General features: G+C 41.5%; 2 protein-coding genes and 1 long non-coding RNA gene across 12 annotated transcripts in view; 2 read left to right on the top strand and 1 right to left on the bottom strand.

The window, feature by feature from the left end:
• LOC107265051 overlaps positions 1–252 on the top strand; it is a 67638-nt gene extending 67386 nt beyond the window's left edge. For all 6 annotated transcript variants that reach the window (XM_025082535.1, XM_025082538.1, XM_015734028.2 and 3 more), the window contains one exon: positions 40–252. The gene's annotated coding sequence lies outside the window, so the exon portion shown is untranslated. The remainder of the gene's footprint in view (positions 1–39) is intronic.
• Positions 1–14213, bottom strand: part of LOC107265075 — a 28480-nt gene that overhangs the window by 11154 nt on the left and 3113 nt on the right. For all 3 annotated transcript variants that reach the window (XR_003059040.1, XR_003059039.1, XR_003059038.1), the window contains exon 2: positions 5921–6099. This is a non-coding gene — a long non-coding RNA (uncharacterized LOC107265075). The remainder of the gene's footprint in view (positions 1–5920; positions 6100–14213) is intronic.
• Positions 8305–14213, top strand: part of LOC107265049 — a 76473-nt gene continuing 70564 nt past the window's right edge. Inside the window, exons 1-3 of one of the 3 annotated variants that reach the window (XM_015734025.2) lie at positions 8306–8520; positions 9119–9511; positions 9593–11848. In XM_015734025.2, coding sequence (XP_015589511.1) covers positions 9670–11848 — 2179 coding nt within the window. In that variant the 5' untranslated portion in view covers positions 8306–8520; positions 9119–9511; positions 9593–9669. Of the gene's footprint in view, positions 8521–9118; positions 11849–14213 lie in introns of all 3 variants that reach the window. The other 2 variants (XM_015734027.2, XM_015734024.2) reach the window with 2 other exon arrangements.

Raw genomic sequence — 14213 nt, 5'->3', positions numbered from 1 at the left:
AATTATCTGACGTCTCTCTTTTCAATTGGTCTGTTGCAGAAGGACTTTCGACTCCGCCACCAGTTCCGCCTCGACGACGGAAGCGTAGAAATGAACTTGTACTAAAGACGTCGTCGTCAAAAGGTATACCGGCTCCGGAATCGTCTGGGAAGTCTGTGCACAAATTACGTTTACCACCTCCACCTCCACCACCGCCGCCAACGGCAAATTCTCATGGCAGGAAAACGCCCTTCGTTACCAATCGTCGTTCACATTCAACTACGTCCGATAAACCGGAAACTGACATCGTGCCGACTGGCTGTGCGGATGCTGCTACTTGTAAAAATTCCCACGATTATGAAACAGCGAAGTATCTTTCCGTCGATGTATCCAATTCAGACCCTACAAAAGATCAAGATGACCCGTACTCGACGCAAGACTCTACCGACTCTCTTGAGATCACGAGGGATAGTTACATAAAGGAACCGGAAGTTCCTCGAGGGCAGCCACGATGTTTGAGCAATAAAAAAACGGACAAGTATCCGTCGCTCTTTTTCACCCTGCAAGATTTTGAAAATGTCATGGCCGACTGTCAGGAAAGTGTCAATGATAAAATCATTGGTGATAATTCACAAGAGAGGTCAGAGGTCACGTTCTTCGGACACTCTTTGGATGGTGATAATCAGGAGGAGGTTTGCTTTCGTATAACTACTACTAATTTCCCCTTCGAGAAGTGCCTTGGCAGATGGGATAGTGGAAATTTTGAAAATAAGAATTTTGATGCGGATGTTCAGAACTTGAATCATTTCGTATTTGAGGATTACATAGATAGGACCAAGAGAACGGGACGTATCCAGCAACCTGAATCATTTCTCTTCGCCGATGACACTTTCGAAAATAATGATTTGGAGTTTGCGTCTACTGATCGTTCAGCTACCAGGGTCAGATTCGTCGTGGATTCTCCGAGTACTTCGACGCCGGATGAGGAAATGAACGAGGAGGAAAGAGTCACGGACGGCAGTTTGTTAAATATTGATTCTATACTTGCTGATGATTTTGGAAATAAGGATGAGGCTGTGACATCGACTGAGAATGCGGACAAGCTGATTGGGATTGAAGAAAATAATTTTAACGGGACAGTCGAGTTTCCAAGAGCCGATGAATTCGGTGAAATTCCATTCTCGTCATTACTTAGTACAAGTGGCGCTGATGTGAATAACGATTTATTGGCCGTAAACAATGATAGAAATTTAAACTGTGAGGTTTCACGTTTCAATGAGACTCCAGAATCGCCTGAAAGCATGCACCGTGTTTTTACTGTAACCGCCTGTATAGAGACTCTACCAAATGATACCAGCGAACAAATCGTTGAAACTAACCAAAATATATTTCCAAGTATTAACGAAGATCATGTGAGTGACACTGCTCGTGATGACGTGAGAGACGATATATCGATGAAGAAGCTTAATATAAAAAATTTGCCCCAAAAGGATCATATTGAAAATGGAAAATCTGTATTCCACGTAAATTTTCAGGAACCTGAGTATTTTTGGCAGGATAATCAAAATATTCTAAAAGAGCGTGGCGTCGTAACAGAAAAAGAGAGAGTCGCTGTATCTGATGTTCCTCAGGGAGAATCGAAGGAAATACAGATCCGTATTAAGGATAATCTTTCATTGATAAAAAATAATACACCCCCAGTAAAATTGGTCGAGAAGCGAAAGATCTATATAGACGAGTCACTTCACGATCTTATAAATAACGAGGAACACATGGAATGGAGGGATTCATCTGACGATGAGGAAATTGACGTGAAATCAGGGAAAATTGAATTTTCATCACACCAGGAAATTCATCCCAAAGAAGATTATAATAAAAACATGGAAAAATCATCACGACCAGAAGGTCCTAAAAATATACACAAGGTAGAGTGCCTTTCCACGACGAATAACGAAATTACAAATGAAACTGTAAAAACGGAAAAACCCACAAACGAGAAAATAATACCAGTAAGCATACGACGAAATTCCTTCCTCGAGGATATGTTAAAGGATGACACTTTACAGGCATCCTGTAAAATAATAGCGACCCATCCAAAGATTCCACCCAGAACATCCTTAACCACCGAGACTCCTAAGGAAGTAAAATCCACGACGACGATGACGTCACAAGTAATATCAAACGATCCGAGGAGAAAGCCAGGATTGGAAAAGGTGAAGAAGGAGGATAAGTGTCCCGAAGCAAAAAATAATGAAGAAAGAAAGAAGAGTAGCTGCGAGGTTAAGAGCGACGTCCTCAGCGAGCTGTTATGTAATTTTAGTGCGATTAAATTAAAATCCATAGGTGATAACGAAGCTAAATCAAGCGTCGGCATAGTTCATAATAAAGCGAAAGGCTTAACAATTGGGAGCGACTCCACTCCGAAGGATACAAAGGACCCAGGTGTAGATAGTAATAATATAGAGTCGAACGTTGTTAAATTTAAGGTAGTCGGGGAGCCAATCGTGGATGCGAGGTCCCGCGATAAATCTGAAGATGGCGATGCTGCCAGTAGCGAAGAGACTGATGAACTTATTGATAAATCCGTGAACAGTAGTGCACGTGCCAAAGGACCGGAAGTTGCCGTGAGCACGGTAGATATAGAAACGATCGATAGGATTGACGAGTGTGCCATAGCTAGGAAAGCTCCTTTAACCCAATGTAATAATACTGACAATAACGCCATGACACCCGTAGCTGTAAGTTCCGACCAATTCCGTGACGTATCGATAGCCCCAGGTAGCGTTAGGAGCTTCGTTAAGTATTACGAGATTCAGCGAGAGACCAGTAAACATTCTAAAAGTAACGATAGTGAACCAGTAGCTAGACCAGTCACGACGTACAGAAAGCAAATGGAGAAGATGATGAAGAATGAAGATTGCGACCAGAGTACAATTGAAAGGAAGAAAATTGTAGAAGACAAGGCTCGGTATAACGAAGTGACAGTTTCTGAGGATCGCGATAAGAATTGTAATAATCAAAGTGCTGGCGACACAGTGACTGTCAAGGAGATTGACAATGACATAAGGTACACTGTCATTACCAGAAAGATCGTACGGAGGGATGCCAATACGTTGAGCTTGAAGAGTAACAGCGACTTGCACAGATCGGCTGGCAATGCTATCGGTAAGGGTTCCTGTTTCAAGATGGCTGATCCTTTGAAATCGGAGTGTAAGAAGACAGTTCAGTTTGACAGTGGGTGTACAGTGATCCAATTGAGTAGTTATCATTACGACGAGGTCCTGGAGGACCCTAATAAAGTTGAGTGGATGAGAAGCGAAAGGACGATGATGAAGGAGCCAGTTCGGACGGATCCTCGTGGAGCTGGTAGCATTGCCGTACAAGGAGAGCTGTTCGGGTCAAGAGCTGAACTTGAGGAGGAGACCGATCGATTGACGTCTCATCCTGTGGATGGCAACTCGCTTCGGATTGAGGTAGGTCGTGTCGATAAATTGATAACCAGCCGACGGTGAATCACTGCAGGTCAAGTTTACCCCTGACTCGTGCTGCTTGATTGGGTACACTGTCTGTCCTGGTATACGTGAAACTAATCAGGATTCTAATGCAATTATTTTTTTTATTTCTTTTTTAGAAATCCTCGGGAACGAAAGCGGAGGATGATACAAGGACATCAGGTATTCCTCGCTTGGTACCCAAATCTACAAATCACCTGAGCCAGACCCATGTTTTTTACTGCACAGTGTAGGCACTGAGTGTAGACCCTTCGTTTTCTCTTGTTCTTACTCTTGTTTCTCTGTCGTCTGTCAGAGATGCACTCTTTGGTGAAATGCTGATTTTCAGAATGTTAGATTCGCCAAACATTTGGAAGGAATTTGAGTTTTTCTTTTTTTTTTCCAAATTCTCTATTCACACGTGTAGATCGCACGATAGCGAAGTCGAGTCTGTGTGCGTTGTTACTATTTTCAATAAGCTTGATGTGAACGTGACTTAAAATATAGATTCTAAGGATACTCGGAGCCCGTCGACTCCATCACGCGGCAAGACGAGCGAAAATTGATAATTTGATTTTCAAAAAAAAAAAAAAAAAAAGAAAAAAAAAATTGATTCCTTTGAATCTCTGTAAAGCCTACTTTTTATTCCACCATAGAATAAATTATTCTTCGCTCGTATCGCTCAGTGAAGATTCACACTTTTTATATTATTGGTAAAACGTTCCTTTCGTTTTCTCTTTCCTCTTAAGAATTTTAACTTCTTGGTCGTTCCTCGGCAAACCCTTTTTCGTTAGCGCTTAACTCTCGAGAAGAAGCACCTCGAGCTTTCGTTGAATTGTATAAAAAGCAAAGAAAAAAATGGCAAAAAAATATAAGCAAAGAATAAGAGTGAAAACAAAAATGCTCTCGTAATCGATCGTTAGCGAAGTAACGTTGTAATTGTAAGTAAGAAAAAGCTAGGCTGGAAGTTCTTTGTAGATTAGCAATGAGCAACCTTGATACGCTCCTGTTATTATCATAAGTAGCAACCACCCCGCCGCAAGATACGCAATGTACGCGATTATAATGAACCTCGACACGTGCAATTGAGAAAACATTAGAAACACCCGTAAGCATAACTTTATCGTTTGTTGTATCGTTGTAAGTCTCTCTTAGTTTTTACATAAATGACACGCAGGCAAATTTTACTTTTCTCTATCGCGTACTGCGCCTGCGCAGACGCTCACCCGTATAAGGCGTATTAAATAATGTATAAGATAAATGTATTATTACCTGCCTACGCCTTAAGCGTAGATAACGCAATACGATTCCTCGTTGATTATGCAACATTTTATAATGTTATTTTTAGATAGGTTTATTTGAAAGGCGTAACGATTTCGTGACGATATATATATATATACACATATAATAATAGTATACACTTTGACATATGTATATCGATTGAATTGATGAGCCGAATTAATCTCATTTTATTTTCATTTACATTTCTCGCGTACCGAACACGTTACGTTCAACCTCGAGTTGCCGTAGAGATGAGGTCCAGATATCTGTCAACTGGAGGAATTGCTTTGAGAGAGACAATATCCCAAAGTTTCGTACTGGCGAACGGAATGGGACGAGTAGCGAGGGGAAAAAAATTATAGAATAAAAGGAAAGAAACAAAAATCGATCAGAAAGACCCAGAACATTTATCATGAAAAACTTTGGAGAATTTTCAAGATGATATAAGCGGAGCTTGCCGTTTATTTACGGTTCTTGTGAGAAGTCAGAAAGTTTTAGAAAAATTCAGCACCAGTGTATCATTTTGTTGATACTGTTATCACGTGCGGTAATATTGAACGGTGCACCGTATCAGATGAATTTATATCGTCGAGCGACCAATCGGCAAGAACCCAGTGATTAGAAATAAATTTTGGCGAATTGCAAAATAAGTTTTAGGTTTGTAAGAGCGTGCAATTTTACTGTGCTTTACGTTTGTCATGAATGAAATAAGATTCTACAAAAAAAAAAAATTGTAGAATTGTGACTAAAGGATTAAGCTTCGCGTTTAGAATTAGAGTCATTGGTCAATGAATAAATTTTTTTGTCAAACAATTTCGAAACCATGCCCCTCCCAAAATCTGCTGTACGTTTATAATTCTGCTGACTGCTAAATAAATTATTATTTTCTATGCTGCATAGAAGAATGTCTCTCGATCAATACACACGTTCCCAATATAACCCGGCGTTCCACTCGGTGTCTTTCGGTTTATCAGTGAAGTCGAAATGGATATAATAAGAAAAGTTTATAAAACTGAGTATACGAAGGTGTGAACGTCGTCCGGAAATCGGATCAAAAAGTTCTTTCACGTTCACGACCCTATAGCGTCTTCGACTGCTATCGAGCGCGTCAGGTGACATTTGCTAACCGTTATATAAGTAAAATCTTTCTTTTTCTATTTTTACCTCACCTTTCTCATTTTCTATCTTCCTCCAGTTTTTCCTTCATTCTTTTATTCAACCATCCCACGCCGTCTCTCGCTCCCGCGTACGCGGAGCTTGGCCAATGACTGGAGCTTCTCGAGTTGGCCGATTCTCGAGTTACTGAAAACTTTTCTCGTCGAGTGTATCATCCCGGTGAGAAAAGGCACTGAAAGTGGAAGTTCGGTACAAGATAAGAATAGATTCTGCGATAATGGAAAAGCAAGTATCATCCCCAAAGAGACGAGAGTTACACTCAAATGAAATATATCGTATACAATCCTATATAAAAGATATCGGTTACATTTGTTATGCGATTTTAATATTTCTTTACAGACTTCGTTAATGTATTGTTATCGGTGATGCGTAGAGTGCGAAAAATTCGACAAAGTTTTTGGTGATATTTGAAATTTTACGAGCGCCTACGCCGATGCCCGGAAAGGGTGGAGTGATGTAATTAATTGAAAAGAGGGTGACTGTTGTTTTCCACGTAGACTGTCGTATAACATTAATTCTCTCTTGTGAAATTTCTTTCTCTCTTTCATTACTACAGCAATGTATAGAGAAAATACTCTAAATGGCTTCCTGCGTATATAGTCCTGTTTACGTATTTACCTATTAAGCGGTACACGTGCTTTCAAATCCTCCCGCCGTCCAAATGTCGAAAATGCAATATATATGTATATATATATTGTGACGTCATTTTTCGATTCACGCTCACAAAGCGAATCCGGCTACCGATACAGATAACGTTCTCGATTTTTGGTTCCCTTCGAGTTGCCAGCCTGCTCAGAAAATCGTTCTTGGATTTTTCGCATCGGTGTCGAATGAAGAAAAAGGATACGTTACAATATATATATATATCCATGGTAAGCATATCTCTACAGAACGCCGAGAGCATTTCGTAACTTTTATTCGCATTGGATAACGAAATGCGATGATTTATCTCACTCTAGAAATCCGTTCGGCATCCGTTTATACGATAACGATGATTCATGATATCAGCGAGATTAAAGTCGATGAATGGTCCAATTGGTTCTCGTGGTGTTGACAGGGCAAAACGAGTCCGTACGACCGATACCAATTGAACTGGTGAAAAGAACGAATTGCTACAAGAGTGGCTCAATTGCCCGATGCATAATGGCGAGCTGCAATTTACTAGAAGTGCCAATCGGTCAATTATCAAGGCATCCCAGTCTCCTGCGGCAGCTGGACTTATTGTTAGTCAACGACGCACAGGCCAGGACGCTTACGTGCCGTCGGTTAATGGCATTTAATGAACTTTACCTTTATCTAAACATAGCCTGACCTCACGAGATGCTTCGGCAAGAGACTAATAATACGTGTCGTGGGATTTCTTTGCCCGTTGCTACGACGAAAATAAAACGAAACGTAAACTAGACTGTACGAGCCACAGCGAATGCAGGCCAGCCGGCTGAACATTTATGTTTGTGTTATGTCCAAGGCTAGATACGGGGCGAGTCATAAAAATAAGCGACACCCTACCTACGGGTGGTCGGATCGTAATCGTAACATGAAATTGAAAAGTAGACGCCATTCTCATAGGTATATAGCCATGGCGTACATACGACCTTACAAAGTCTCTTGCTCGTTTTGTTATTACGATTACGTTTATTTTCTCACAGTTTACTAAAAAGTATAAAAGCAAAAGTTACCATGGATTAGATTGCCGCTATTCTGTTTTATCACTCGTTTATCAAAGCGAGAGCCGGAGAGATCCACGTTTCGAGAAAACAGCAAAAAGCCTTTTCTTCCAATTCGCTATCTCATTCCGTTGCTAAATAAATCCGAACTTTGTAATAGGTTGAAAAATAATTTTCACTCGCTTCAGTAAATATACTTACGTTGTACGTAAAATCAACACGAGCACTCTTAGCTATTCAAATATTGACGAACCACCAAGAGAGCTCTGCTTTGTTTTAAAAAATCCTCAGGCACATTCACCGTCACAAACCGTAGGCTGATATTTTTCCCTATACAATAACTCCGGCCCTCCCGACGTAAAGGTCGGCGTTCATCGGATTCGAACGCAAAAGGCAGTGATAGGCAGTTAGCAGAAAAGGCAGTTAAACAGTGATCCCGATTGTACAGTCTTGCGTCGTATTCCTACGTGTATTCAAAACAGCCAATTCGAAAGCCACAGTCAATGCCCTGACGCGGTTAGGTATAAATTTATGTACAGTGCGTGCTGGTAGGATATACCAGATTTTCAAGCATTTCATTAAATGTAGGACAAACGGCCGATCTTCGTGACACATCCCACGTGTTGGCATTCCCGTGCACCCGTCCTGCGAATCCCGCGGGATTTATTTTCGGACTGAGGTGACGTCATCGCGAGTACGGCAACGCCTCCTGTGCCTCCACAGTTGCAACACGTCGTCAGCCAACTCGCAGCTGTAAGACGAAAGTCAGTCACATGGCGGAATACGAGAAACGATCGACGGATCTGAACAAACGATTCGAAAAGCGAGAAGATTAAATCGAGACGCGTCGTGCGAGTTTACGGGAATTTAGTGGCTCTTTGTGCAGTGCGTGGATTTACGCTGGCCTGTGTCGTCTTCAAATTCGTGTAAGAACCTTTTTCTCTTCCACCTTTCTTTACAGGCCAAAGTATCTTTTAGCTTGTCCACGATTAGGATTTCTACTCTACGGATACATTGCTTATTCCTTTTAACTAACCGATATTACCTTCAGAGGGATTTTCATCGTTTTTCTGATGAACAAAATAGGCTGCCACAGTGATCCGACATGAATTTTCTTTTTTTGCAGACGAAATCTTTAGGCTAGATAAATAAAAGGCTTTTCTTTTATACGAGTTGTAGATATGCCATCGTAGCAGCTGTTTACGGATAATTAAATATAACGTTGTAAAAGAGTAATTGGACTTTTTGGGAAATTTTAACAGGACAGATCGATCCTTTCGAGACTTTTAATCGAACGATGATTTAGTTTTATTGTCCGATTCTCACGATGCACTTTGACAAGCGGGTATTCGATTATTATTTAAAAAGACTATATTTTTGTTTTTCCAATTATTATTGTCAACTATTCACTTTGTCGCTGAGTCATTCGTTGCTGGATGTGCCAAGTATTTTATTACTTTTTTTTTTTTTTTTCATTGTCATACCTATAATCTTACGTCATTTCCTATTTACGACAATCAACAGCCAACGAAGATGTGACGTGGCAAACTGGGGTGAAAATTGAGCTAGGGGAAAACAAAATTCCCCACTGGAGGAACGAATAACGTAAAGACATAAAAAGCAACTTGAGGAATTCGGCATAGCCAGAACGTTCGTAAAACTATCAGTGCCGGTGGTGGACGCTGTGGCGCGAGGGTGATCGTTGAAAAGTTGCCAAGTTTACCATCGCGTCGTCAAGTTTATACAAGGCTGCGTAACGTTCAATAAAGAGGAGCTAGTGAATGGAATCGCGTTAAGGCTCTGTAACGAGCAAACAATATGTGACATTTGCAAAGAGTCCAGAAGTGCGTGTGAGGATCGAACAAATTAACGAAGCAAAAGGTATTCCCCTGGGACCTTCAAGAAAAATAGAGAAAGGTTAGTTACGTAGTGCCGCGGCAAATCTTACGTAAGTCGAAAGAAATTTAAGAGGAATCCAATTTCTTTGACTTTTTTTAGCTCCGTCCGTAGACTGTGTAGTCGAATCTCGTGACGATAAACAAACAGTGGAGACCATTGACATTGGCAATAACAAGATGAAAAACGTACATCCGGTAATCGTGGCGAGAACAGCAAGTCCTGTTGGTCCATCCTCGAGCACGGAAACGTCCCCGGAGCCTGTAATCAGATTGCGGCTGGACAAACCCCTTCATTGGGCCTGGGAGCTCACCACTTCCGCCGACAAGCTGCCGCTTGTGCAATTGCTGGACAAGGATGGCCGCCTCCTGGTGGAGACTACCGGCAGGACGGCACAGAGAGCCAGGGGTTCGTTCAAGGACGGTGTAAAGTCTCACGAGAAAATGGCGGAACCCAAAGATAGCCCAGAACCCGAAGTCCCCGAGGCCACGTCGAAAAACAGGAATATCGACGGATTCAGCTCGAAGTATGGAGCTTCGGAATTTGCTTGTAAACCGCGAAAGTCTCGTAGCGACGCCAATGTTAGTTTCGCTGAGAGTAAAGGCCGAAAAATTAAGAAGAGACACTCCACGGGCGTCGAGGCGTCCCTGAGGAAGATGGAGGCTGAGAACGATAAGACGAGTAAGGTGATAAAGAGATATTCCGCAGGCGATTATCTCAGACAGCAAATTCTGGATGATCTGCAGAGCAGCAGTAACGTTGGTAAGACTGCCGAGGAAATAGCAGAGGACAGGTGCAAGAAGGTCCAGGCGTATCTGAATAGTCAAAGAGATAACCCGGAGCGCAGCGGTCGGGATGAAAAGTTGCGGGAATTGAAGGATTATCTGATATCGAGAAGAAAAGGCGAGGAGAAGTCGGAATCTAAATTCAAACGAGAGGAACTCCAGAGGATAAAGGGATATCTGCAGGATAAGATAAAGGCGAAAATGGTACAGGAAAAATTGCAATCCAGCTCGTCTCAGCCCTCCGTCTTCGCAGATACGAATCGTGAAAAATCGCAGGACGTTCGAAAGCGACACTCCGAGTACTTGGAGAACGACCGTAAGAATTATCGTACGCGCAAAGTGCGCAGCGACGTGAACATCAGATTCGATCCGGAGGTGTACGAAAGGGAAAGACTGAAATCGAGCAAGAGAAACTCGAGCGCCCGATCGGAGAGGCGACCGAGAGATTACGTGAGGAGCCGAAGCGACGTGGTTTTGGAGAATTTGGAAATTGCCGATAGTGAAAAAGTTAAAAAGCGAAATTCCTCGGGATCGGATAAGCGCAAGGTGTACCGTAAAACGAAGAGCGACGTTCTCCTTAGTCGAATGGCGGACAGCGTTGATTCCGAAAAGGATTTTCAAAATTCTCTCGGACGAAAAAATAGCACTGACAGCATGGAGCGCTCCTGGCGGGAATACAAGGAACGAAAGAGACACGAGAGACTTCACAGGGAATCTGGAAACGGCGTGCCCGAGGAAGATTTCATGAGCAGACCGAGGTGGAAGGATTTTCAAACTGGTTCGTGCTGCCTGAAGAATTGTCGTGTTTGTCAAAATTTTAAATTCTGTACCAGTGCCCTCGCAAAGGAACGGGACAAGGACGCAGAGGCAAGCATGGATCAAGGTAGAGGAAAAGACTCGGTAAAAGATAACACTGAATTTTGTAATATCGACGAGAGAGCTGACGTAATTTCCGTGAAGGATTCTGACGTCACAGACGGCACGACGGATCTCGAGAGACCGGCGAGCACGCTGCAAGAAAATTATTTACTTCTAGAGCCAATAAAGTCAGCCGCGAAGGCAGCGACGATATCGAAGCTTCGAGTCAGCACGAAGAATTTCGAGGACGACGGCTCGAAATTAAACTCACCCGATTTCGGCTACAATTCCATAACGAAGAATGGTCTCAAGGATTACAAGGAACTCTATGCCAATTCCACGGTGAAGAAGAGCGACACTTTCAAGATAGTGGACGGCAGTGAGGATATCAAGGATTGCCAAATTCCTCCAGTTAATTTTAAAAACAACCCACAATGGGATACCGAAAATTTGAATCCTCTCGGTAAATCCGCTTTTCACGCGCGCGAAAAAGATTCGAAAAATGAAAAAGCACTGACGCCTCAATCGAACGAGGACATCGCAAGGGATTACTTCAGGCGAGTTTACGAGCTTCTGAAAAAGCGACAGGAAGACGCCAAGATACTCGCCGAAGGCTCGGTTCCTCCGGGGTACGAGGATACGTCTTCTTCGAACTGCATCGAGCAAGTACAGCGAAAGAGACGTCGACGCAAGAAGAAGGACTCTGTTGTTCAAGGTAAGAGACACCTTCGGATTAAATTATTATTAATTTCCAAAAATCATTGTTTTTCGAATATAATTATTCCTGCCACTTCGTCTGCAAATATTTACCTTGCTTGCCTTGTTGTAAGTGACTATGACTCGGTGTCCTTGTCTTCCTATGTATATTCCACGCGAAGCATGAAAGGGGCTTTAGGTTATCGGAGAAGAAAATCAATTCGAATACGTCTTGCTTGTCTCTCTCGTAGTTGGAGAATTTTTAAGTCAAGTGAAAACCGTTGTCTGACCATTCCAATGTTTTTATTTTCCTATTCGTACGAATATCAAGATTTCGTTATTCTTACCCTGATATCCAGGTATCTCAAGAGTACTTTGTCATGTATAATACTTAAGTAACTACGTGGATACGTTATATTAACTCATTTGCATAGCATTAAACGTCGTTTCCAGTAAATTCTCAACATCCGCAACGTTTGCATGATAATTGAGAAACTTACTCTCTATCGTGAACTCAAAACTAAGTGTGAACTCGTAGAATTAACTAGGAGTTGAATTAATTGTACATACAAATAACCTTGTACCACGGTTTATAAACTCTTACGAACAAATCGACTCTTCCATTGTCCAACTAGATATTTATGTCCAGATTGTCTTATTAAACCTCTGAGTATCATGCGTGTCTCTTTGTCTCACGGTCGCTGATTTAAAGCGAACTATTAATTCTCCTCGAGCACAACAGATGCATTTATCACGCGACTGCTTATGAAGCGTTACCAGTCCACGTGTACGAACGATTCTTGAATTCGTAACGAGCAGCCATGTTTGTCGCTGTCGAGGAAGCGGAAACTCGTTAGCGGTAGGAAAAGAAATTCAGAAGAAAAAAATAATAAAAAGTTATATACCAGGTTGTTCAGCCCAGACGCACCACCTGAATATGGTTTTACCATGGGAGTGAGTCAAATGAGGTTTTATCATAAGACTAACTTCAGGTGATGCGTTTCTACTGAAAATCTCTGTATGTAACCTTGGTGTAAAATAAAAGTAAAAAATAGAGGCAATTTTTAATGGCACCGAATGAAAGACGTTCGTTAATTTGAAAATTGTTTGTAACTTGTAAACACGTAAACGCGTGTCACGGAAGACCAATATTCTTTCTTTTTCGATACGTTGTATTTCGTATGAGGATTTGAGGATTTATTGGCTTTGACTATTTGTCTATATCGTCCGTTCACTATTTGTAGTCTCAAAGACAATGAATGGGCTCTTCGCCAAAATGAATTAGTGACAGGTTCGTGTCGCTTAACGACTCTGCTGTCGCAAGCCTTAACGTTGCGAATGCTGCCAGCTGATATGGACGTTAAGGCAGGAATTTGTCTTCGGTTCATCCCTGTATTGCGCAACTGGGAAAAATCGTCGACGGTCTCTATTTTTCATATTTTAGAACACCACCCTCGCTCTTCCGTACAGTCTCTCACAAATTGCGGGTACCGAGACAGAATCTTCCGATTCAAATATACATTCTGCCAGTCCGTTAGTAGCGCAGGGTAGGCTGAATTTCTTTTAGATGTATAAAACAAGCGGGTTTGAATGACGTAATTTGAAAAAAAAAATTTTACCGCAATTCGAATGTTATGAAAATTCTTGAAATAATCTCCAAGTCCAAATTTCCAAGATGCACTAAACGATTTTTTTTATTAATTTCAATAAGTTTCTTCGGTATCTTCGATCTCTACTTTTCGTAATTTTCTAATCCATTTTCATCTCCCTCTAATGATCAATTGGCCAGTATATAACCATCTTGTGAATTTTATCTCAACTGTACTCGTAGCACTCTCGCAGTTGCTGTAAATTTGTCGAACGACAACGGTAGCATTGCCAATGGACCAATTGGCTAATGGTCCAATATGCCTGAGTTGCGCAACAGACATTTTCCTTAACACGTACATATGCATATGAATATATCAACAATGAATATAGAAATTCTTTGGATGACAGAATCGACAAAAAATTATATAATTTCTACCCAGTCGTCTCGACAGCTGTCGATATTCGTATGTACAGTAAATATAGCCTCATACAAAGGGCAGTGGCCGACCGTTATCCAAGGGTTGGAAAAAAAAATATAATAAATTCCTCATGTACAAATACACAAAACCCAAAAAGGGTGTATAGAAAAAAACATTCCATAAACATGATTTGATACTTTAGGCCAAAAAAAAGAATATCTATTTTCAGGAATTTTTGGTATTTTTTTTTTTTTCCCCACGAATATCTCTTCTGGAACGAACGGCTTTCGATCCTCCCAGTACGATATATCAAAGGCCAAGAAAACCGTACAGTCGGTCCCCCTCTTTCTTGTTATCCTCCAAAGTATTTCTCTT

Source organism: Cephus cinctus, unplaced genomic scaffold (genome assembly GCF_000341935.2).
Source record: "Cephus cinctus unplaced genomic scaffold, Ccin1 Ccin1_scaffold0215, whole genome shotgun sequence".
Classification (NCBI taxonomy): domain Eukaryota; kingdom Metazoa; phylum Arthropoda; class Insecta; order Hymenoptera; family Cephidae; genus Cephus; species Cephus cinctus.
Note: the sequence above shows the minus strand (reverse complement) of the source record. Positions and strands in the feature narration are given on the sequence as shown.